Here is a 23,149-nt window from a genome sequence, read left to right on the forward strand (position 1 = left end):
TTCCTAAGCACCTTCATAAATATAGAGCCCGTCATAAAATAAAGAAAGGAACTGGTCCCATCGATGCCGAACAACTTAAATTTAAATTGGAACAGTCAAATTTAAGACCAAACATTACTAATTTAAATAAATATAAAACTTCAGCGAAAAACTCGCCAATCTTCCTCATCCAGGTACACAAAGATATCAACAGGCTCCAATATCTCATTATGTCTCTGTCACAGGTAACTGGAATAGCCTCTAGCATGCTCATATTCTCTCACAGCTTTTATAGTGATTCAATTAACCAACTTATTCTAAGTATCGATTTCTGTCAAGTTGTACAAATATTCTATCCTCATTCCCTTCAACTCAATCCTTCTAAATTCCCTGGCGTGGACCCCGACGACTGCCCCTTGAAGGAAAAGAGACGAAACCCAAACTGCCAGGTACGGAATGCAGAACTAACCGAACACAAGCAGCACTGGTGGTGGAAAGCTAACTTCGTGTTCGAACACATGGCTTGGTTGCATCTATATAAAGCACCCATCATTTTCCTAGAAGAGCACAGTTACGTCGCTCCGAGCTTACTACTCATATATCAATATGCAGTAAAGGCGTTTAGCTACTACCCTCACACTGAAGTCCTTTCCTTCGGAAGACCGTTGACGAGAAATGTTGAAATGGATCTGTTGACTATAGAGCCTTGGCGACCGCCGTTCGACGTAGGCTTGGCTTTTAATAAGACAACGTGGAGGAAGATGGTCTCCTTCTCAGCTCAGTACTGTATGTACGATGACAGCAGCTGGAGTTATTCTTTGTTGAACTTATTCCGAATGTTCCCCAAGAGCCACGTGAGCATGATAGGATGTGTGACGCCTAGAGTGTTAAGCACTCGACACTTTAATAACATAGAAGAAAGTTTTAAAAGATATACCAAAATGTTTTCTACTTTGGACGTCTACCCTAAAAAAGTCAAAACTGTGTTTCTTTTCGGTACTGACGGAATTGTTGAAAACTTATACAAGGAACCACCTTCCGGTAACGGCGGCTGGAGTGATCTGCGAGATCAAGTATTATGCTTGGACCCGCTCGTGAGTACGACAACTGTGGAACCACGTTACTATGACAACTAAAAGACTACAAAATGTGTCTAAAATGAGAAAATATTTGAATTATTAAAAAATACCTTTAGGTCTTTTTTTAATAAATTTTCTGAGAAATCTTTACATGTCCTTAAGTTTCTGGGTACCTACTATTTGAATAATTATTGTTATTTATAGTTTCTCATTAATGATTTAACTTTATAAAGAAAACTTTAGTTGTCTGGTGCTTACTAATAACAATTTTGTTAGTTCAATGTAATAAATTTGGATATGCCTAGTCTAAACTTCCTCGAGTCAACCTAAGGACTGTAATTAAATCCTTTTACAAACATTTTAAACGAATCGAATCCTATGAAAATGTCATGAGAATACAAACGTATTAATATGAATCGCGGCTCACAGAAGCGACGATATGTATTTAAGAAAATTATCATTTTATCAGAAACGAAAAAACGTTTGAATAGGTTTACAGTAAGTCGATGCCCGTTTATATACAAATCGTTAAACATGTTTGTTGTAGCTCCCCCTTCAGAAGGTTCTCAATATATAATAATGAAGAAAGTACCGTCGGCAAAACGCTCTATAAACGGAACACAAAGCGAAACATACCGACTAATACTGACGTTGATGATGTATTCGTATAATATATATGTTCATATGTATTTATTTAGGTAGACATATGTATTTGTATTTATATAAAATATTTTAGCTTAGAAAATAATAACTGCACTAACTAAGTATGATAATTATGGTTTGATATGAAATGATTTACGAAACAGACTTTATTTATAATGAGAAATACAGTCTGCAATGAGGAAAAGTCTAGAAAATCATTAATACAAATTAGACAAGACAACCAACAACAGTTATATATTATACAAGAGACCAACAACCCAAGGCGGACAGGTGTTATTTATTTTCTGAGTCACGAGGATGTGCAAGATTTCCATGATCCTGTAATGGCTTAACTAGAAAATTGATTTTACAGAATGTCAAAAATAATGGTGAAGGGATAAAATTATTATACAAACGAAATAACTGGTACGGGAGTATTTGAGATGCAGCAATCAATATATATGGTAAGAGTCAGGAAAACGAAACGAAAAGTTACGTAAGATGATCAAAATTTTCAGATTAAAAAATATTCATTCTTTATGTTCACTTAACATTTACAAACTATTTGATTAGGCTAAGTTCCAAATGTCAAGGACAAAACGCTACGTCTCGCACGAAGAACGGCCTTTATGAAGACAGTTTGTTTAAGGTATAGAGAAGCATAAAGATTATTTTAACCAAGAAATTACAATAAAAAAGTTGCCTTTTCCGAAATAGAAGCTTCATTAAAAGGGTGCAAGTTTAGTTTGGACAAAAAACGGTCGTGTTTTCAGACATAAGAGTAAAACTTTACAAGCCCAAGGAAGAGCTCATCAATAAAGTTAAAGAAAAGTGTTCCTCCTAAGTGTAATAGTACATTTTTGACATTTAAACGTCTCCTTATTAACACAAGCGCTTTATCAAATAGGCATTATAAATTGTTCTATTAATATAATGCAGCTATTACTTATTCTTAACTAAACCATACACCTTTTTACCCAGTACCCTATGTCCTACGACTTCGCCTACTTATATTCTTTACTTATTTGTAAAACCTACTCCCACTTTTGTATGTTTCTTTTAACACTAGATAATGCGTTTAAACTCAATTTTTTCCTCGTACTTCTTTTTTGTATTTTGACAAAGTTAATTTTTCCTATGAGTGTATTCTTGTGTTTTAATGAACAAAGTTATAATATACATATATCTTAATTAAGTCCTTAATTAATGGTAATAAACAATTTCCCGTATATGTAGCGTAAATTTATGTGGTGTTTTTTTAGTTGTCGACGAGGCACCTCTGAGTATTTTTTGATAATTGCAACCTTCGCCTGAATGTTATTACTTTTTCAATGGCATTCCTTTTTTATAAATATTGAATTTTTGCATTTTCTATTCTACTTTTAAAGGTTTTCTTATTAGTTTTAAATGCATATCAATCGATACATTTCACTGTCCTGCTTCTTAAATAGACCCACACATAACCGTAAAGAGGGACTATAGAGCCTTCCTTGTTCCAAAATAGAAAAATAGCAAAACGGTTCCACTTATTTGAGCTTATTAATCTCACTTCCTATTTTTGGCCGGAGCCGAAAGGAAACTCATAATGAGGAAGACAGTTTAGGTCGAGAGCATGTTCGACTAGTATGGGTCTATGAAAGAGGGTATTTAAATCTCCCCAGACAGCTATCAGTGAAAATTTTCGAAGCAGTTCTGGTTTTTACGTATTTAAAGTTCCAATCGCCTGAATTTTTCACTGCACTTCATATTTCAGAACGAGACCGTCTCTAATTCCTATAAGCAAATTTTTCCTTATTTCAGTTCGCTAGACAGGCTGAGACCGCAGTGAATGCGTTTGTGAAAACAACAACAACATCCACCTCTAAGATGTTTAAGAATTCTCAGCGATGCGTTTGTTTTAATAGAAACCATGCTACTAATGAGAATGAGTAATTCTAAATGTCATTACCTATATCAATATTCGTAAACAAAAATATATTAGGTTATAAACAAAATAATATAAACGTACAAGTTCTTAAACAATAAATACGTCCTAAAATAAAAACTTGACAAAAAAATAGATCCATTGATTAAATAGTAGTAAATTGACCGCTCTCATGTAAAAAGTTCAAACAATAGAATGTATATCACACAAACTTAAATGATTGATAAGGTTTAAACTTAAACTGTACAATATTTGATTGAGATTTATATTAGATGCAACGTATATGAAAATATAATTTATCTTATATTTTCTAGGTATGTTGTTTTGTTTTCTATGAAATAATAAAACTAGCTATTTATTATATTTAATGAATCTTTGTCAGCCGGCAGTAATACTAATCAATGGCAACACCAATGTCGTTCAGAAAACAATTTTGTGTGATATATTGATATAATTTTACTTTCTGGTTTTAAGTTTTTTATATCTTTTCTTATCTTTAAATAATATGGTATTTTTTTAATGTATTGATTATAAGAAAATCACTAAGAGTGTTTAAAACAGTTTATACATTATGTATTGAACTGATATCTGTCAGCTGTACGAAGGAAGGGCTATCAAACTGTCAAATGGTGAATAGCAAAGAAGAGCGGTAGTGTGAATAATTTTAACAAATATGTGTTTTTATTTCCAATTTCATACACATAGGTAATCGCCGCGCCTATATTTAGATATAAGATAGTATAGAAAAGGTCCGGGTTGTCGTAACAGCACTATGGGCTCCAGAGATAGGGACACAAAGTCCTTTCATGACAAGTTGAAAGTGTTCTTCAAGAAGGGAGCATCGGGTGCGTAGCGTTCCGTATGTAGATATAAGAGTTCGCAGAGAGCCGGTGGGATGGAGGTGGGTAATCATTTGTTCTTATCTGTGCGTAGCGCCCGTCGCCGCACAGAACGAGCTGTTGGTGACGGCGGAGCTGCGCCGGGAGCTGAGCCCTGAGACCCCACTCGGCCGCCGCTTGCGGGCCATCAAGGAGGTCGGCGACCGAGTCCTACACATCAGAGTGCAAGAAGTAAGTCTACCTCCATTTGTAGTCTTACCCTCATATCTCTTTATCACACTTATGCAATATATCATCTATTTTCACCATTGTAGGCTATCACAGACATCCTAGATCATCTCTCATGCAGTCTAGGATCTGTAGATAACTAATTGTTTAAAATTACTTGTTCTGATGGAAATAAGAATGTAGTTTTTGGATTCACTAAATAAAACAAGTGGTCTGTATCCTAAAAATTAACTTGTTAGTTAATAAGACATGTACATTTGTTTCCAAAGGTGTCAGTTACATTAAATAACTGTCACACATAGTGTCTAATGTTTGTCATAGCCGAGGTGTTCATGAATATGCAAATTGAAGTCAACTTGAGTATAATAAATTTAAATGGCAGAATGGAGAAGCTTAAACTAGGAAGCCTAGAACATGTCATATAGTATAAGAGATACACTTTACTATGTCAATATAAAAAATGTGGATTTATTTTTGCAATGAAACATTTTGTTTTGTAACTCACTCACTCACTTCATGACATGTTTATTTCAAGAAGCTCGGCAAACTATTTACATTTATAAACATATGATATAAATAAAAAAATCATTGCAAAACATCTGCTCTCTGATGCTATTTCCCAACAGCCAACTCAAATCGTGAACTTGCTTGTTAACAACTGTTATGTACGTAATATTCAGAATGATCAGCGTTTATTTGAGATGCTGCAGCTGCTGCATCTGAATAAAACTAATCTACTAATGTCATGAAATTAAACTTTATGTATGACCATCCGTTACTCTTTCATGTAAAAGTCACTCAAATGATTTTCATGAGGCTTACACTAACATAGCTAACATGGCAGAATCAAGGTGACTCATTATTTATCCCAGAATTCCGAGTAGTTCCCATTGGATCATACCAGAACAGTTGTCTTCTGTATGAAGTCACATAACACAGATTATACATATTGCTGTCAGTTGGTTACCATGATATGAAGTGTTTTATTTTTACTACTTAATTGATTTCTCTCTGATCTAAATTCTGACAAAAACTAATTCAAAATTATTGTGAAATAAAATCAATATTAATATTAGATATAAAACAGATTCTCTTATATATTGTAGGGTGGAATCGAGAAAATATGGAGTTGCACTCGTGACCTCCTCGAGGACTCCAATATGGAAGCTCGTCACACAGTTCTTGCACTGTTGAAGAACATAGCAGAGGGACAGACGGACATGCTGGTCATGAGAACTGTGCTGTTTAGGTTCCTGAGAGAGACACACACCAGCCACCCAGCTGATGATTATGTGCTGCGATTCAAACTACTTTACTCACTCACCAACACGGGCAAGGACATTAAATGTTTTGAAGAAGAGGTTTGTCTGTTGAATCTTTCTTTTCGTTCTGATGACTGTTCTCATTGCCCTATGATAATGCTACATTGTCCTTGTTTGAACTCTGTTATATTCATTCGTCGCCATTTCTAGATCGGTCCTTTCATATTGGAGTGGTTGCCTCGGATCCAGAATCCGTCACACATCATAGACTTTGTGAACCTCGTCATTAATGTGGTCAAGTTCAATGCCGTTTACTTGGATGAGGAAATTGTACATGGAATAGTCAAGTATGTTTAGCGTAGAAATTGTGTGACACTTAGATTATTTTTCTTGAAGCATTGCAAGATTTTTCTTACGAGAAACGTATTTTCAGTAACGCGTGTCACCTGTGCGTGTACTCGTCGGAGGGCGGTGTGGTCCAGAGCTGCCTCACTCTGCTGCAGGCCGTCGTCTCGTACTCGTTGCTGCCTCGCGCCGCGTTGCCGACCTTCGTGGCCGCACTCTGCCGCACCGTCAACATCGAACATTACTGCCAGAATAGCTGGAAGGTATGACGCGAGGAGTGAGGACGAGACCAGACAAGACAAGGTTACACTGGAACTGATGACACGTGTACTGTCCATAGCTAATGCGGAACGTGGTGGGCGCGGACATGGGACACGCGGCGCTGCAGGAGATGGTGGAACTGGTGCGTGGGGCGGGGGGCGGTGAGGGGTGCGGGGAGGACGCGGCCGGCCTGGCGCGAGGAGCTGTGTTCTATATAAACATGGCGCTGTGGGGGCCGCGGCGCGTGCACACCCTGCATGTATCGTTCCTAGCGGTGCTGCCCGCCTTCCTGAAGGCTCTGGCCGGCCGTCACTCGGTGGTCACGTATGAGGTGGTGATGGCGCTCCAGAGCCTGGTCACCCGCGTGCACGAACAATTGCACGCCGTCGCCTGGGACCTCGTTCTGGACATCGTAAGGGCTGTACTGCAGCAGGACAGTATGTATCACTGACGCCTCTTTATCTTTGGACAATGGTGACAATGTATATAACATACGGGTAAATGCCGTTTTCAGAGAGTCTGGACCCTCCCAACGAACTGATCCACACGCGCGTCCACGCTCTGATAACATCCATAGAGTCGTTACACGAGGCGGGTCAGTTCCAAGGGGACGTGGAGGCGCTCCTGGACCTCATCGACCTCTGCGGACACGACCGCCCGGTACGTGGACGGCATCAGGTCATGAGAGCTCTGGGTCAGTATGTGATGACATGACGTTTCAGGAGTCGTCTGTGATGCGTCTGATCTCCGAACGCTGCCTGTATATGGGCGGGTCCGCGGCGGGCTCCGCGCTGCAGCTGGCCGAGCGCTACGTCCGCCTGGAGCCTCGCCCCGCGGTCAGGCTGCACGCCCTCGCCTCGCTAGTGGCTTACATCAAGAGACACCGGTCATTCAATAATTCATGTCAATTGATTCCAAATTAAAAATGACCGGTATAACAGCGAGCCTTGCCTGTGTGCTATGTAGATGTACCCACGGCGAAGAGTTGTCGGAGCGTGTGGGCGGGTCGATAGCGGCGACCTGCGCCCTGGACGCCGACGTGTCCATCAGGGCCGCCATCGCCAAGGCCATACCGGAACTGGCCAGGCTGTGCTCGCCGGATGCCTGCATCGACCTCATCGACCAGCTGGAGAAGGTCTCATACTGCCATAATGAAAACACTTGAATACATATACATATTATGTTACTCTTTGACAAATTTTTAACACAGGGATTTTGTAAAGGAATTCATGTACTTCCTAAACTTTGTTTGTCAGATCTTGAACCGTCCCTTCGACATGTACGTGACTGAGGTGTCGATCCCCGGAGACGCCGACACTTCCGACCTGCAGGCGGCCGCCGCGGCCCTGCTGGAACTCCTCCACGACAAGCTGTTGCGAGCCCCGGCCGCGCCCGCCGCCCGCGCCTTCCTCGTACTGCTGGACCACCTCGACCACCACTACCGCCGCCCAGCGCTGCTCCACCACCACCCTGACATACGACTGAAGGTCAGTCTTGTGAATAACGTGAAGTCGAGCTCGAGTTATGATGGTACCAACCTCATCGATCGCGTCCTCAGATCTTCGACATGCTGTTCGCTCTGCGCGCCAACGAGTTCAACTGCGTGGGCTTCTGCTACGACGCCGCAGGGTGTGCGGTGTCAGGGGCGGGGGCGCTCCGTCTCCGCGCGCGCTGTTCTCCTCTGCTGCTAGTGGAGCCCCCCGCACCCCGCGCCGCACCCCCGCCCGGTCCCCGGGAGCTGCCCCCCGGCGCCGTCCTGCTGCCGGCCGGTCGATTAGCGCGCGCCCTGCCCGCCGCGCTGGCTCGCGAACCTGAGTGGCCGGTGTTGGCTCACGTACTGCGCGCTCTGCCACCACTGCTGCACGCGCGCGCCCTCGCCCTGGGCCGGCGAGCTCAGGACCTGGATCTGCTGGCGGCGACCCTTTGCTCGATGGTGTCCGACCGCAGCCTGTCAGGTGCCGGCGGGGGCCGGCCGCTCGTGTCGGACTTCCACGCGGCGGCGCTGCCGTCGCTGGCGGCGCTCGCCTCCTATCACGCCTACCTGGAGCCGCAGACACAGCAGCGTATCGTTAAGTGTCTGCTCAAATACGGGATGGGTAAGTGTTCCTTCAGCACTCCGCTCGGTGAGGTCGTATCATCATTAACTCCCTCGTGCGTCCTCAGTGCTCCGAGCGCCGCAGCCCTACATCAACGCTCTCACCATGTTCACCCTGGAGACCCGGGACACGATGGTCAAACTGCTCCCGGAGGTGCTGCTGGACCTGTCCAAGATATCCGACACCAAGGCCATCGCTAGCCCCATGCTGGAGTTTCTTTCCAGTGAGTCCACCTCTCCTCCGCCTCTCGTCTCTCTCTCTCGCCTCTCTGCCTCACTAACGCTCTCGGCCTCCGCCCCCAGCCCTGACCCGGCTGCCCCGCGTGTACGCTTCGTTCGTGGAGGACCAGTGTATGACGGTGTTCGCCATCCTCCTGCCGTACACGAACCCGTCTCGCTACAACCACTACGTAGTGTCTCTGGCTCACCACGTGATCGCCGCCTGGTTCCTCAAGTGTCGCCTCTCCTACAGACGGAACTTCGTCAGCTTCATCATTAACGTAAGAATTGGGAGGCTCGACGACACTTTGTTATAATGAGATGTAAATCTCACGAAGCCGCGAACCGTTCCAGGGCCTTCACAACTACATCATAGTGCCGTTCGAGGAACAGTACGCGCACAGAGCACAGAGGAACGAGGACTCCTCCAACAGACAGAGGAGCTCCAGCCTGGTGAGACACGCGATCACTAAACACTTTATATATTATACGGCTCATATACGACTGGACACCGGCTGTACTGCCAACAGTAATTAAAGACATCTCAGGGTTGATAGAATTGTATTAAATTAAAAAAAAAACGTTATTCTTTATGAACCATTCCCTAGGGACATGATCCTCTGTGGTTCTTCAGAATTATATCAGGGAGCACAGCACTGACACCTACCAGTCATATAATTATCTTAATTGTGTTATATCAAAATTCCAATGTTGGGCCGACGGTGATAGATTGTAAGGAGGAGGAATCATTAGTAACTCTTGCCTGAGGCCGACGTTTTAGTTATCCAAGTACCTTTGACCTGTAACCTTCACGTGATGTTCAGGGCTCCCGCGCAGTGTCTCACGCCCCTCTGTCGGGTCGGGGCAGCTCAGCGCGGGACTCGGCCGCCCTGGCCGCCTTCCACGTGGAGCTGACCGAGACCTGCATCGACCTCCTAGCACGGTACACCTTCACACCGTGTAGCGTCAAGCCGCAGAGGTATGTACACGACTGGTCCTCGGATATCGATAGCCGCGCCTGGCACACGACGAGATAACACACGCATGTATTCAGGAGCGACACGGCCGAGTTCCTGTTCAGCGGTGGGCAGTCCACCACGTGGCTGGTGGGACACAAGCTGGTCACCATCACCACCTCCGGCTGTCTACAGAACTCTATCAAGCAGGGATTGTGCGAGAGGTGACAAACACGCCCAGTACGCGCAGGTTTCACGAAAGTCTTCGAACGCGACATGAGCTAAGAGGTGTTCGTGTTCCAGGTGCGCCACACTGTGTCGCCGACACGCGGAGAGTGCCAGCAGCGCCCTGCCCGGGGACACGCCGCAGGTCTTTGATACGAACAGAGGGATTCCTCCACTCATTCTCATGGATGCATACTAATAAGGACAATAGTCTGCCGTGCTCTCGCAACTCCCAAGACCAAAATTTATTAATTATTCACATATACTAAAGTTTGTTCCTGGCCGGCTTTGATATTTCTCAAGCCCACATAAATTAAATACATCCGCAGACATTTTAGTTAATATGAAGGAAATAGTAACGTATATACTTTGTATGCAGGATAACTCCGACCAGTCCGGGGCCCTCCAGCCGCCGCCGTCTGACATCAAACGGTAAGTCAGCGCGCCTCGTCTCTGACACTCGTCCTAAATAAATAATATACTGTTTAGCTTCCTCGAATAGACATCTAATAAAATAAACTGTTTGAGAAATAATTTGAGAGAAATGTCGCTTCCGCTTACGACGAAAAGGAACAAACTCACCGAACAGTGAGCACTTGATATAGTACCGGCCGCGGCGGTCACACTGACGGTTAGTGAACCAGCAGCCGAGACCTTCGGCGGGCGACACGTCCTTGAACTGCGACAAAATAAAACCTATACTAGCAGAAACATGCGGAACCTATAAATATAATAGGAGTCCAAAAAGTCGCTTGCTATATAACATTAAATTAGTTGGGTCACTAACTGTCAGTGTGGGTTCTAACATGTCCTTGTGTCTCTGGTCGTTACACTCAACTGACTGTAACCGCTGCATGTGGCTTGTGACCCGCCGGCCGTGTGTGTGTGTGTGTGCGCGTGTGTGTGTGCAGCTACAGCAAGTGCTCGCTGCAGCACAGCCGCTCGACGGACACGTCCTGCTCCTCTCTGTCCGTCTCCGAGCTGCAGCCGCCCTCCAGCGGACACACCACCAGGTCGGACCCTGCGCCTCCGCCCGCCTCCCGCCTTAACGATCACACCATTACAAAATACAGACGAAATCCCCCACGCTCCTATTGATTGCATGCAGAACCGTGTCAATAACTGGCTGCGGCCCTAACACCTGCCTCATGACCGCGAACTCTTTCCATGACACAGAGACCTGGTTTCATCTTCACTCAAAAAAATAAGAATCCTCGATCTTGCGAACAGAGAACGTTCTTATTAACTTAACTTTGGACCCTCTGAGTAACTTTAACGAAATGCAAGACTATACTCTCGTACAGAACCTACACACACCTGCACCTAACCTGACACATCCATCCCTTAGTGACAAAAATCCTAAATATTTACTTTCGTCCCGTGTTAAGCTTCCGTCCCCTTTTTAATTCTCTCGTTACTCGATGCGGCTTTGGCTGTTTGTGTTCTGGCTTCCTAGCTGACCTGCTGCTATATTATACGATTTATTTTATAAACCTCTCAGTTTTTCTGTTGGAATAATTTATCGCTGTATGTGGAGGTCACTGCTCGATTGTTTCACCTCGCCTGATGTTTATTGGCCGGCTGTCCGTTAGTCGCTTTGTTCGTCGCCCTCGTTCCATACGCACCGGTCCTCAACTCACACGAACGTTACAGGCAAAACTCGGCTGAGAACAAAACCGCGGATCCTCTCCTGGACGCCCTCAATCAATTCACGCAACGTTTCGAGAAAGTGTCCAAAGAAGTCGTGAGTGTCTTCCGTTTGTAACGTTTGCTGGATGTCGCTGTGAGCCGGGAGCACTGATGCCTCTCTTCACAGGAGTGCGAGGAGGGCGGCTGGTCCCGAGTGGGAGAGCTGACAGCGGGCGGCACCTGCCCGTGCTGGTGCGCGCGGTGGGCGGAGCTGCACGTCCGCTCACCCACCGGAGATGTCTCCTGGCTGCTGAGGATGCAGAATCATGTGAGGAGAACGCGCATACATTAATATATTACATCATATATACTTATATAGTGACAGTCACCAACAATATGTTACAAAATTATAAAAACTGGAGTAATGTTCAGGAACACACGAACAGGAAGGGACTGACCACAGGCGTCACCCTGGAATATCGCTTCAAATAAATAACTTCCGCGACTATGACGGATAGGGTGCAGGGTGTAGCATTGTGAAGCGACTCACTCGTCACGTGGTCGTCGTTTGATCATTAAAAATAAATGTCCCATTGAACAACGATAATTTAATCATTTTTTTTTAAAACGAATATGGTGACGTGATATTCCTTTGATAATTATACCAAGATTTACTTTTCAATAGATTAATTATGATACCTCTCGGCTCTCCCAACTTAAAATTTGATTTCAGATGTTTATACGACGATCCTTTTCAATCGACACTGGAATCAATAACTATTTGAGACTTCTAAGTAAAATCAAGTAGGGAGGATACTCAAATATCGGGAACGATCTGCAGACACCCCTATAACTTGTATTTGTAAGATCAGTGTGTCCCTCAGATCAGCTCGTCGCAGCTTCAGGAGTGGCCGCTGCAGGACGTGCTGGCCCTCCTGGCGCCGCCGGGAGCTTCGGTCCTGTGTCAGCCGGCCGGCCCCGCCCCCGCCCCCGCCCCGCCGCCGGCCCCCACTGAAAATTCCACTCGTCCGTCTCGATCCTCTTTACAACGTTCTCACGCACAGGACCTGCACAAATCAAGGTAACAGCTCCCTCGCCACGCCACCTATGGAGACTGATCTCTTTAGAGTAACGATCCTCGATGTCAGTCATTTTCTACCTCGAGTGACGTCCGAGCATGTTCCAGTTCTGATTCGGTGGTGGGTGACCGCCGCAGCCAGTCGGGGGGCGCGGCGGGCGGTGCTCGCCTCAGCACGCAGCCCATCAACATCCCGGGCTCCCCTCAGAGACAGAGCTCGTCCAGCACCACGGACGACGAGGAGATGCTGCTCACCCGGCCGGAGGTTCGCCGTTACGACCATAATATAAAAATACAGACATACACACGTGACACTCCTCGAGTCCGGGCCGTCGCTGTTGTCTCCATAGAGCTCCTCACTATTTTCATCGTCTCTTAGATGTCGGAGTCCCACGGCCCGCGGACTCGGGCTGAAGGTCATCAAAATAATTAATTCCTACCTTATTGTGTGATGTACGGACTTCAACACACATTCCAAATGAACAATCCATGTGTGAATGGTTTGTTTATTCAGCTTAAAAATCAGTTTTTTTAACTTATTGACACTTGAATGTAATTTTTTTCTTGTGGTCAATGGTATCAGAAAACGAGGATGGGTCTTAGAATCAATTTTCTACTGATTTCGAAATTCACAAGCTTCCTAGAATAAAAGGGTAAAAGTATTCTGTTTTTGTAATTTCTTTTTGCTAACATCCCGGCCTGCCCCCAGGGTAAATCTCGTCATCACGTGCGTCGCTCCAACTCGTCCCCGGAGATGTCATCTCTGAAGGGTCTGTCGCGGGAGCACGAGCACGACTTCACCGACCCCGACGAACACATCCTGCTGCCCATGTGTGAACCGGCGTATGACCTCACCCACCACCACATACAACCAGACGCGGCCCACTCCTCACGTTTACTAAATTAATTGTCTGACACACAGGAACCCGGTGTCTCTACACGCGCCGAAGAAGGCTCCCAAGAAAACGGACACTCGCGTGTCATGTGAGGCCATACCGGAGGAGATGAGCGGCACCTCGCCGCAGCCTCACCCTCACCCTCAGCACCCTCAACACCCTCAGCACCCACAGCAGACGCAACACCCGCACCCTCACCCTCACCTCGTCACATACAACTCGGACCCGGGTCAGTGTTGCAATGGTTGTATAAAAAATACTTCATGAAATTGATGAGTCGAAACAAACCTCCTGAACGCGTTCTCCACCAACCCCAACAAAATGTGACGCTGGCGCTCGCAGTTACACTGTGATATTAGTAAAGAGCCTCTCGAACCAACGGCCAAGCAACCGACGGGCCGTGCGGGAGGCCCTGGAGACAAGATAACATGTTACATCTGAAGCACCCGGGAAGGAGAAGGAGCAACTTTACAGTATTGAATGTGACCTGAGCTTGTAAAATTGCAGGAGCGGGCGAGGAGCCGCGACCCTCCGCGCACCAGCTGCAGAAGGTGAGGGACGGACTCGAGCGACTGAACCACCGCACACTGACGGCCGGTGGCTTTGGTCACACACAAACAAGGATTCTGTGGATCCTGCTTCACTCATGTTTAGAATCTGCCTTTACATCACCTGTCCGTGGTGGCCAACGAAAAATCTCAACAATAGTTAAAAAATAGTTCCCCATTTTAATCTCAACCTTATGACCTCTATAAACTCTGTGTGAGAGTCGCTGTTTGTTCGCTACTCCTCCACACATAAACTACTGATCGAAGTCCTGGCCTGTAGTGACCCGGAGTCCGCGCCGTCCCGCGTCTCCCGTCGTCCTAACACTCTCTACACGCGTATGTTTCTGAGCTTCATTCCGTACTTCACACAGACGGAGCTGCGTGCGAGAACTAGTCGGTACATAAATATGTCATAACCCATTAATCGTGTGTTTGTAAAACAATAAGCCGGCCGACGTCTGTCCCGGAACACGTGGGGTTTATCGACAGTCTCCGAGGGAGCGCGGCTCGTACTTCAGTCTCCCCTTTTCCTCCTCGTAAAGATCTTCCTTTCCCTTCTACTCCCCGAGCCATATGACCTCCACCTTGAGGCAATGGGATACTGCATAGCAATATATTTAATTATGTAGGTTAAATGAAAGTTACAAAGAAAGTTGAATGTGAGACGGGAAACACTTTGGCGATAATCGCCTGGGTTTCTTATGAAAAATGTCTTTATTTTTACACCGCGTCTAGTAGTAGCAGTCTCACGGCCCGCCCGCAATGCCAGATCTATGATAGATCGTTGGCGACCTTCCATATACCCGTTCACTCCTCTCTTGAAAAACCCCATATATTGAGAAAATCTCGGCACTTAGTTAGATCATAGCGCGGGAATTCGCAGGAAATAAGGTCCTTTAACAACGTATTGTTTGAGACCATTGGGGATTGGCCAGGGAGTGAGTAAGGACCCCGTCTGAATGTTGGTTTTATTTAGATGAATACTCGCCAAATACTTGATATCAAAATATAATTACACAAACATACAACATTTGCTATGTAGGAGAAACAATGTGGGAGGTGATACTGATGCTTCTAGGAGACCAGAAATCACTTGGATCAATTCAGCTTCCTCATGTTGACAGACGAGCAGCGACAGTCGCGTTACTCTCAGCTCCACCGAGGGTCGCGGAGTGGGAGCAGGGGTCGCGGGCGGCGGGGGGCTGGGGCCGGGGGCGGGGGTGGAGCACCGGGACGGGCGGGACGAGCTGCAACCCCTCGCCCGATCCAAGAGATCCAACACTATCAGCGTCATGAGCCCCACGAGGAGGAACCGGTACGTGACTGCATGTATATTGGGCCATCAACAGACAGAAGTATATTCAAGTTAAGAATCTGTTCTGTGTCATGAAGTCTGAAAGCCTGATGTTTCCGGTTCCCTGCAAACCCTCACTGTCTCATTCCAGTGAGTCTCCTCGCTCCGCGTCCAGCACACCCAGCTCTGCGGGCGGGTCCGGGGCGGGAGGAGGTGCGGGCGGAGTGTCTCCGTCGTTCGTGTTCCTGCAACTGTACCACAACATGAGCACGTTTCCGATCTCGCCTTGCGTGCCCGGTCTCTGCTCACATATACCTATGTTTAATGGTCATTGACTCGCCAGTCGTCGTCCGTATGTTTCAACGCGCGTTCTGTTTCGCCAGGGTCTCCTCCCCCGCCGCTGGTGTGTGGCGGCGCGCTTCACGCTCGACCGCTCAAAGTGTCGGACGCTCAGCATCAGAGGACCATCAAGAACCTGGACCTCGTGCCGCCGCTCGAGACCTACAAGGTTACTGTTCATGATTTAAATGTGCCGGTGACATACACCGACTGGGGCGGCGAGGATCGCGCTCTCCGTAAGAGGTTTTATAAAGGTTTTAATGTGTGTCGGTCCACCCTCAGGTGGGCGTGCTGTACGTGGGCCCCGGACAGCAGGACGACGAGGTGGCCATACTCAAGAACGAATACGGCAGCGTCAGGTGACTCACCGCCGACCTTCGACCGGTCATCTCTTATCCGCGGTGTTCCGAAGTGTAGATACATTATGCTTTTATGTATGCGCGTCAGGTACATGGAGTTCCTGCGTCAGCTGGGCACGCTGGTGCCTCTGGAGGGCGCCGAGGAGCCCAACCTGTTCCTGAACCTCGAGAAGGGCGGCAAGGACGGCCGGTACACGTACGTGTGGAGCGACGACATCATGCAAGTGTTGTTCCACGTGGCAACCGCCATGCCCAGCTCCGACAGGGACCCCACCTGCAACGAGAAGAGGAAGTACATCGGAAACGACTTCGTCAGCATCGTCTACAACGACTCGCAGCACAACTTCAACATACACACCATCAAGGTCGGACACGCGCCGCCCTCGCCCCCTCGCCCCCTCCACCCGCTCGAGGGTAGTTCTACAACTGTCTATAACATTCCAGGGTCAGTTCAACCTGTGCATCGTGGTGGTGGAGCCGCTCGCTCACGGCATGCATCGCGTCACCTTGAAGAGTAAGGACGAGAGACTCCGCAGCGAGTTCCTGGCACACGCCGAGCCCGCCTGCGTGTCCGACCACAACGTGGCGCTGCTAGCGAGACAACACGCCCTGCACGCCGCGGTACGGGGCCGGCCGATACGCCGAGACTCACCCGCCCGCCTCACTCACCTCTCTCACCTCACCGTCTCCGTTCTTTGATTGCAGCTGGCCTCTCAGATCTCCCAGTCCCTGAAGCCGGGCGGCGAGCCGTACGCGTCCAACTCCCTGGAGCGCCTGAGGGTCATCAAACGCCTGCGGGCCCGAGCGCTGGCCGCCCGCCTGGCTCGGCCCGCGCCGCCCTACGCCCCGCCCGACCCTGCGCCCCTCGCCATCGACGACTTCAACCACTACACGTGACTCCCGCGGGGCCGCGTCTCGCCCGCTGACCGACCCCGCCGCGACCCGCTCGCGGCTCGCCTCGTGACGTCCTGCACGGAGTCGACTCGCGCTCTCCGACGCCACCGTGCGGCGTCGTGGCGCGATTTAATTTTAAAGAAGCTAATATTTTTTATCGTATGATTGATTTAGGTAGAGTTTCAACATGAAATTTAATAAATGAAATGTAAAATTGTGTATCGGACGTCCTGCACGTGCGTGTCACTGCGGGACGCCGGCCCGGGGACGACTCCCGGTACAGCGACTGCCGACCGGTGCCGACGCTTGGTTCTACATTTCCGAACGCTGTGAGATGTGATAATAAAGTAGCCGTTACATTGTCGTAATAATGTCGGTGGCGGTCACCTCCCGGCCTGTTCCCGGCCTCCTCCCAGTCACCTCCAGCTCGTCGTCCGGGAGTGAATCCTGAGCGCATCGTTTCGTCGTCTGCGGTTCGTCAGAGGAGCGCGTCATGAATGTTCTCAGGGGAGGTCTCTGCGGCTTACCGTTCTGTGTTATCTGTGTTTATTGTCCGCCGTGGTCCCGGGCGTGTGTCCCGGCCGCCTCCGCCTCCCGCCTCGAGCCGACTCCGGGAGGCAGTTCTTGTTGGAATATTTAATGTAGCAATTTATTTCCTGACGAAAGATTTTGTAATCGAATAAATGATGGCTATTTTTCCATTTCTTTCATTTTATAATTTAATGTATTTTATATGGATATAAATATAGTCGTGTGGCCGGGGGGTTAAAGGCCCGCCTCTCACACGTGAGGGCGCAGGTTCGAAACCTGGCAAGTACCAATGTGATCTTTTCCGAGTCATATGTACTTTCTAAGAATATTTAGACATCACTGGCTGGAACAGACTACAGCAAACCTTGGGTTCTAAATAGCCCCAAAAAAGTGCTGGTGCTGAAGGCAAGGGGAAACCACTGCAACTATCTTCCCATGAGAGTCATCATGTATACGATCACTGATACGTGGTGACCACGACGAGTCTGCAAAGACTGATCACGACGAGGATGATGACATGGATATGAATGATTCGGGTCGATCACACGCCGACATTAATTGTGGTGTACGTTGCAAATTCTCTTATTTTAAACTAGCAAGGGCTATTGAAGTTATAAAAAGGAACAATTTCACTCACTTCCGAAGAAATATAAATTTTGCAAATACAGATATAAACACATTCAATTGAGCCGGAAGGAAGACGAGAGATAGCGGTTTTTATTACAACAACAATTCTTATACTAAATTCTAACGCCCTTCGGATGGCTTTGTGATATTTTTCAATCGTTAGCTGTAAAACTACTTGACCGAGGACTTTACTCGTTCCTACTATTGAGCAGTGGCGTGCACGCCATAGATGCAAATAAGCACTGCATACCCTACCCATATAACAACTAAACCTGTATTGTTTAATTCTTACTTACATACTTTTAATCATACATTACGGAATACGAATGTTTACATTTAAAATGACATTTGATTCACAATTTGGTAAAATTGTTAAGTGCTATAATCTATCAACGTAAAAACTAACATTTTCGACCGGCCGTTGCTAGCGGCTAACGCCGCCGCCCAGCCAAAGCGGCCGTAGGCACAACTACTCGGTGCATATATTCCATACAAAGAATCCCCAGGACGATCTACAAATCTCGTGTTGTATGCAGGAAACATTTGCATGTGTGTATGCAAAAACTATGCATTCCTGGCGCTGATTCCTTAACCCTACTCGTTTAAAACGTTATAGAAACTGAGTTGATTGTCAAATGAAAAGGGACAATTTAATTTGTCACTATACCGTTCAAATATTTTTTTCGTCATTTTGTTATTATTGTTTTTCTAAGTGCAAGAGAATATGTTTGGTGATGTTTGTTTAATTACGAGTACATTCAGAATGTTGTTGTTTATTGATTAAATTTAAATAATGAGAAAGTTAAGGTGTGTCTCCCGTTTAGATTTAACTATAATAAGGTAATGTTAGCCGTTTTAACCAAATGTATTATAATTAGTAAGCAGGTTGTGTACACACAAATAAGTTATTTTGTTTTCAAATAATAATAATATTTGGATCTCCACTGGATATTCCGAATTAAATAACTTTCATAAAGCGGTGATGAACAGCTCGTAATACTTTTAAGGTAGGTAGATTTATAAAATATATATATGTGTTGGTTCCGATCGGACTGCTGTAACTTTATGCGCTAATATTATTAAAATGTTAGAGGAGGAAATTGTGATGAAAATTGGTATTTTTTTTTCAAACATATTCTGCTTGCCCTACCCCAAATCTCTGTGCACGGCCCCAGCTATCGAGGAAACCGGTCTCTTAGGAACTCAAAATGCAGCGAATTAACTAACTCTTAAACGATGATATAAAGCCAAGTCAAATCAGTGCGGAAGGAGAGTCTTTCCTGGAACATTTATTCGCTCAATTTTAATTAATCGCCACTAGCAGTAACACAGGACAGGATCAACATTTTATTTATAACATTTTAAGGCGGTGTTGTATCAACAAAAATAATATTAGTAACGACTGCTCTAACCATAGAACCTTTTTGCTTATAATGTATCCCGAGCGAATAAATTTAAACAAATGACACAAATTTTGTCAAATGCTATTTGCTATCGTAAGAGCAAGATGAAACTGATTTTAAAGTTGTTGTGTGTAAGTATAATCAGCTGCGCTCCGTCCGAGGCTCAGGTGGAGCGTCTCCTTGGAGTGAGAGACGAGTACCTCGTGACAACCTGTCTGGGTAGCGGCGCGCGCTGTGACGGAGCCCTCCTGAGATCCGACTGGGTCGTGGTTCAAGACTCGTGTTTCAAAGCTCACAAGTTCACTCCCATGAAATACGTGGTTTTAGGCAAACACAACTGTTCTATGGGTTTGTGAATCAATCTATAATAAGGAAAACCTTTTTTGATTACTTTGTATATATTCATCAACATTATCTAAAAATGTAACATACGAGATTTGACAATATAGAAGCGGTAACTCCGTCGCTAAACGATGAGGGAGGAATGCTGACGCGCTCTGTGTTGAAGTCGATTCAGTACGAGGAGTTATCTTACATGGACCTCGTCTTGCTCAAGCTGGACCGACCCTACGAGCTTCAATTTTACAACCTGTCTCACGACTCCGAGACACTTAATAAGTTAGTATTTATTAAAACACATTACTTTAAAGCTGAGCACCGTTGGTCCTACGACTCCACACTCGTCAGTGTCAATTCTATTCTGATGAATAGGAGCCAAAGATATTGTTATACGAGTCAGTTGTCTCTGTCTAGATTCAAGAAAATTTTGGTTTATCTTAACATGTTGTGACATGGATAAGTTTTGTCAATAAGTCTTAACCCTTTAAGACCCATGTTTTGTTTAAACCCTTTAAATGTTTTTCTTGTTACTGTTTGTAACAAGAAAAACACTGAGTATTAGTCATGATGAGACATAGAAGTAAAAAAATACAAACATTACCTGCTCGTGTAAAAGAAACAGAATTCAAGGATTTTGAAGCAGTATTTAAACTAACATAATAGATTGTTTTGTCAAGATTATGACTGCAACAGAGTTATACGCATAATGTATATATTAGTAACATATGGAGTTACTTAAAACATTCACTCTTATACTTGCAACCAATACCATACCATACCATACATATTATACTAACAGTGTGCTATTCCCTCGACAGGTTTTCCAGGTGGTTTGAGGCTTATCTGTATATGTCTACTATAAATACCCCACCAAATAGTTATCTGGAGCCCATGTCTTACGAGACCACCATGTACCGCATGAAGCCGATTCCCTTCAAGGTGTTCCTCCTAACGGTGATTCTACCCATTGTGTCCTTTGCAGCATTCTTTATTTATGTTATATTCTACACGGGCAATACAGATGTATCTAAGATTTCTTATACAACACTAAATAACGAGAAGAAAGCACACCCCGTGTAATATAATATACATAAAGTTCCTGCTTTCAAAGTGTTGTAAGAATGTGGGACTTTAAGAAGAGTACAATTTCCTTTTAATTTATTAAAAGCTCCAACTGATATCAATTGTTTTATTAACATTTAACTAAACTATTGTCTAAACATGTTAACGCCTATGTATCCGCCTCTTTCTGTTCCTTATTAAGAAGCCTCTTCCACACTTTGACCTTTCCTCTCAGCTCCCTGAGCCGTTTCATTTCCTCCTTGAAGTCCTGGTGTTCATCTCTAAACAATCCGTATTCTCTCAGCTTCAACATCAACGCGTGTGTCTCCACGTGCCGGGGATAGTAATGTAAGATGTTCTCGTTGGTGTGAAGCGGTCGTTCGGAAAATATTTTTACGACTTTCATTGACTTTGCGTTGGTTGGTATCGCTACTTCACCGAAAATTCTATTAGACAAACGCTTCATCCTCTCGGCGTATTTGGTTTGATTGTTTATTAATTGTGAATATTTCACGAATTTAGTTGCCATCGTAATAGTCAGGTCCTAAAAAATAAACAACATAACCTTATCGGGAAAATTGTTTTTTTAAATATATTTAAAAATAATATAAATGTATGTAAACCAATTTACATCAACTTACCTTGTAAACAAAAAATGAATACTTTCGCCAATTAGTTAAATTATTTGATATCCATAATATTTTGATTCGACAAAAGATGGTCGGACCTGGTTCATTAGACGGATTCTGACATTTTGCTGTCATTTACTTTTTTATACTTTCATAATAAATGCTGTGGATTCTACTTTTTAAGTTATATTGTGTAAGAACTGTATGAAAGTTTTAAGACTAGGGTGTGATTTTATAATTCAGATAAACATATCAATTTATAAGGTTTTATTTCCTAGAGCTTTTGTATAGAACCTAAGATGATATTTAAAATATAATTGGAATGTCTGACAGATTTAATTTGAACAGCTAATAAGTGAAACCGTTGTGCCAGATTTTGTCGAATGAACACATCGAAGAAAATTCTGACTCCCACCTGAATGTGTCTCCTATGTAGTATCTTTATGAGATTAAGTGATTAACTCAAAGAAGACTCGAGTCTTTGACTCTCAAGTCAAACTGCTTTCTGGGGATGGCTTTTAGTCATTTTATTCTCAGAAAAGAGTTGCAGTGAGCAACTTTAAAGTCTGTTCTGGACCAGTAAGAGCGTCGCTTGTTGTTCGAGATTGACAGTCAGCGCAGCCTACACTTGGTCCTTCTCAAAACAAAAGTGACGTGCTATGGTAACATAAGGGACCCAACCTAATTTGTTGTGGAAGGGTACCAAATACATGAAAAATTTATAAGATACTGTGTTATGTGAGATATACAATTATACTGCCCTCCGCCTTGTTCGCGCGGTAACTGCAGGGAATTTCGGTATAAAGGTTATTCTGATGTCTAAACTACAGTATTGTAAAAGTTTTATCAAAATTAGTTTAGTTTCTGAGTAAAAAAAAAATAAACATACATACACAAATCCTCATACCTCAACACGCTTTCGCAATTTATAATATTAAGAGGCTTTTATTTCATGGAACTAATTTATATTGTTCTTATAAGAAACATAATATAATTAATTTAATAGCTGTGATATTATTGTTGTGATTTCTCACTTCAAGTATAGAAAACAATACAAGTTGAAAATAAAAGATCTGGACAGAGGGAGATGTGCACTGTAAAAGAGTAATCAACATTTGTTGTATTGAATAAAAAATATTTATTTCATAATTTAGATGAAATAATCTACATGATGACATCAAGTAAGATCAATTAATATGGTGCCACAGATAATCAATATTAAGAAATATAAAATTTTTATAAGTATAATAAAATATTAGGTATCAACTGTCATACATTAACTGGAGGTCTTTATTTGTGTTTTGAAAATCTATTCTGAGGAGTTTTTCTTTTCTATATTTTGATCGAACTTAATTTTTATCTGAATAAAATACGATTTCATTTTGTTTTTTACAAACCTTTACGATGTATTGTATGTTACTTATAATTTATAATCTGTATAAAAGCGGACAGTATATACAACACAGA

At 44.6% G+C, this 23,149-nt stretch overlaps 4 protein-coding genes across 7 annotated transcripts; 3 read left to right on the forward strand and 1 right to left on the reverse strand.

Moving 5' to 3' along the window:
* Positions 1-209: 209 nt before the first annotated feature.
* Positions 210-1,115, forward strand: LOC116773650 (alpha-1,6-mannosyl-glycoprotein 2-beta-N-acetylglucosaminyltransferase-like). The gene has a single exon (XM_061521221.1). It carries the CDS (start codon positions 210-212, stop codon positions 1,113-1,115), a length of 906 nt encoding a protein of 301 aa, XP_061377205.1.
* A 3,114-nt stretch (positions 1,116-4,229) lies between these two features.
* Positions 4,230-17,788, forward strand: LOC116776349 (tuberin). 3 transcript variants are annotated; one of them, XM_061521144.1, is made up of 33 exons: positions 4,230-4,469; positions 4,558-4,694; positions 5,798-6,052; positions 6,164-6,300; positions 6,387-6,561; positions 6,639-6,996; positions 7,074-7,219; positions 7,282-7,445; positions 7,526-7,694; positions 7,816-8,046; positions 8,118-8,655; positions 8,723-8,878; positions 8,958-9,154; positions 9,228-9,326; positions 9,698-9,852; positions 9,928-10,053; positions 10,133-10,199; positions 10,434-10,486; positions 10,966-11,067; positions 11,708-11,798; positions 11,871-12,011; positions 12,568-12,764; positions 12,870-13,026; positions 13,471-13,604; positions 13,684-13,886; positions 14,165-14,208; positions 15,330-15,520; positions 15,651-15,796; positions 15,883-16,007; positions 16,121-16,197; positions 16,286-16,562; positions 16,642-16,818; positions 16,903-17,788. In XM_061521144.1, exons 1-33 carry the CDS (start codon positions 4,397-4,399, stop codon positions 17,092-17,094), a joined length of 5,490 nt encoding a protein of 1,829 aa, XP_061377128.1. In that variant the 5' UTR covers positions 4,230-4,396; the 3' UTR covers positions 17,095-17,788. The 3 variants fall into 3 exon arrangements, with proteins under 3 accessions (XP_061377128.1, XP_061377129.1, XP_061377130.1); XM_061521145.1 differs by having other exon boundaries at positions 13,471-13,592; XM_061521146.1 differs by lacking the exon at positions 10,966-11,067.
* Positions 17,789-19,672: 1,884 nt separating this feature from the next.
* Positions 19,673-21,169, forward strand: LOC116776012 (uncharacterized). Its single transcript, XM_032669104.2, has 3 exons — positions 19,673-20,000; positions 20,102-20,270; positions 20,810-21,169. The coding sequence occupies exons 1-3, from the start codon at positions 19,712-19,714 to the stop codon at positions 21,069-21,071; spliced, it is 720 nt and encodes a 239-aa protein (XP_032524995.1). The 5' UTR covers positions 19,673-19,711; the 3' UTR covers positions 21,072-21,169.
* Positions 21,167-21,846, reverse strand: LOC116776021 (small ribosomal subunit protein mS33). Of its 2 annotated transcripts, none has more exons than XM_032669116.2 (2): positions 21,695-21,846; positions 21,167-21,597 (listed from the first exon to the last, which is right to left on the reverse strand). In XM_032669116.2, the coding sequence occupies exons 1-2, from the start codon at positions 21,815-21,817 to the stop codon at positions 21,223-21,225; spliced, it is 498 nt and encodes a 165-aa protein (XP_032525007.2). In that variant the 5' UTR covers positions 21,818-21,846; the 3' UTR covers positions 21,167-21,222. The 2 variants fall into 2 exon arrangements, with proteins under 2 accessions (XP_032525007.2, XP_032525014.1); XM_032669123.2 differs by having other exon boundaries at positions 21,167-21,618; positions 21,695-21,804.
* Positions 21,847-23,149: the final 1,303 nt, after the last annotated feature.

The sequence above is a fragment of the Danaus plexippus genome, chromosome 8 (assembly GCF_018135715.1).
Source record: "Danaus plexippus chromosome 8, MEX_DaPlex, whole genome shotgun sequence".
Taxonomy (NCBI): Eukaryota; Metazoa; Arthropoda; class Insecta; order Lepidoptera; family Nymphalidae; genus Danaus; species Danaus plexippus.

What these genes read in the sequence shown, in the direction of transcription:
- LOC116776021 (XM_032669116.2), bottom strand. Translation starts at nt 21,817, where the DNA reads ATGACAGCAAAATGTCAGAATCCGTCTAATGAACCAGGTCCGACCATC. An exon ending in ATTCATTTTTTGTTTACAAG is followed by an intron (nt 21,598 to 21,694) that starts GTAAGTTGATGT and finishes TTTATTTTTTAG; the next exon opens with GACCTGACTATTACGATGGC.
- LOC116776349 (XM_061521144.1), top strand. Translation starts at nt 4,397, where the DNA reads ATGGGCTCCAGAGATAGGGACACAAAGTCCTTTCATGACAAGTTGAAA. An exon ending in GCTTACATCAAGAGACACCG is followed by an intron (nt 7,446 to 7,525) that starts GTCATTCAATAA and finishes TGTGCTATGTAG; the next exon opens with ATGTACCCACGGCGAAGAGT. An exon ending in TGCTGAGGATGCAGAATCAT is followed by an intron (nt 12,012 to 12,567) that starts GTGAGGAGAACG and finishes TGTGTCCCTCAG; the next exon opens with ATCAGCTCGTCGCAGCTTCA.
- LOC116776012 (XM_032669104.2), top strand. Translation starts at nt 19,712, where the DNA reads ATGACACAAATTTTGTCAAATGCTATTTGCTATCGTAAGAGCAAGATG. An exon ending in CAAACACAACTGTTCTATGG is followed by an intron (nt 20,001 to 20,101) that starts GTTTGTGAATCA and finishes TTGACAATATAG; the next exon opens with AAGCGGTAACTCCGTCGCTA. An exon ending in GACTCCGAGACACTTAATAA is followed by an intron (nt 20,271 to 20,809) that starts GTTAGTATTTAT and finishes TTCCCTCGACAG; the next exon opens with GTTTTCCAGGTGGTTTGAGG.
- LOC116773650 (XM_061521221.1), top strand. Translation starts at nt 210, where the DNA reads ATGTCTCTGTCACAGGTAACTGGAATAGCCTCTAGCATGCTCATATTC.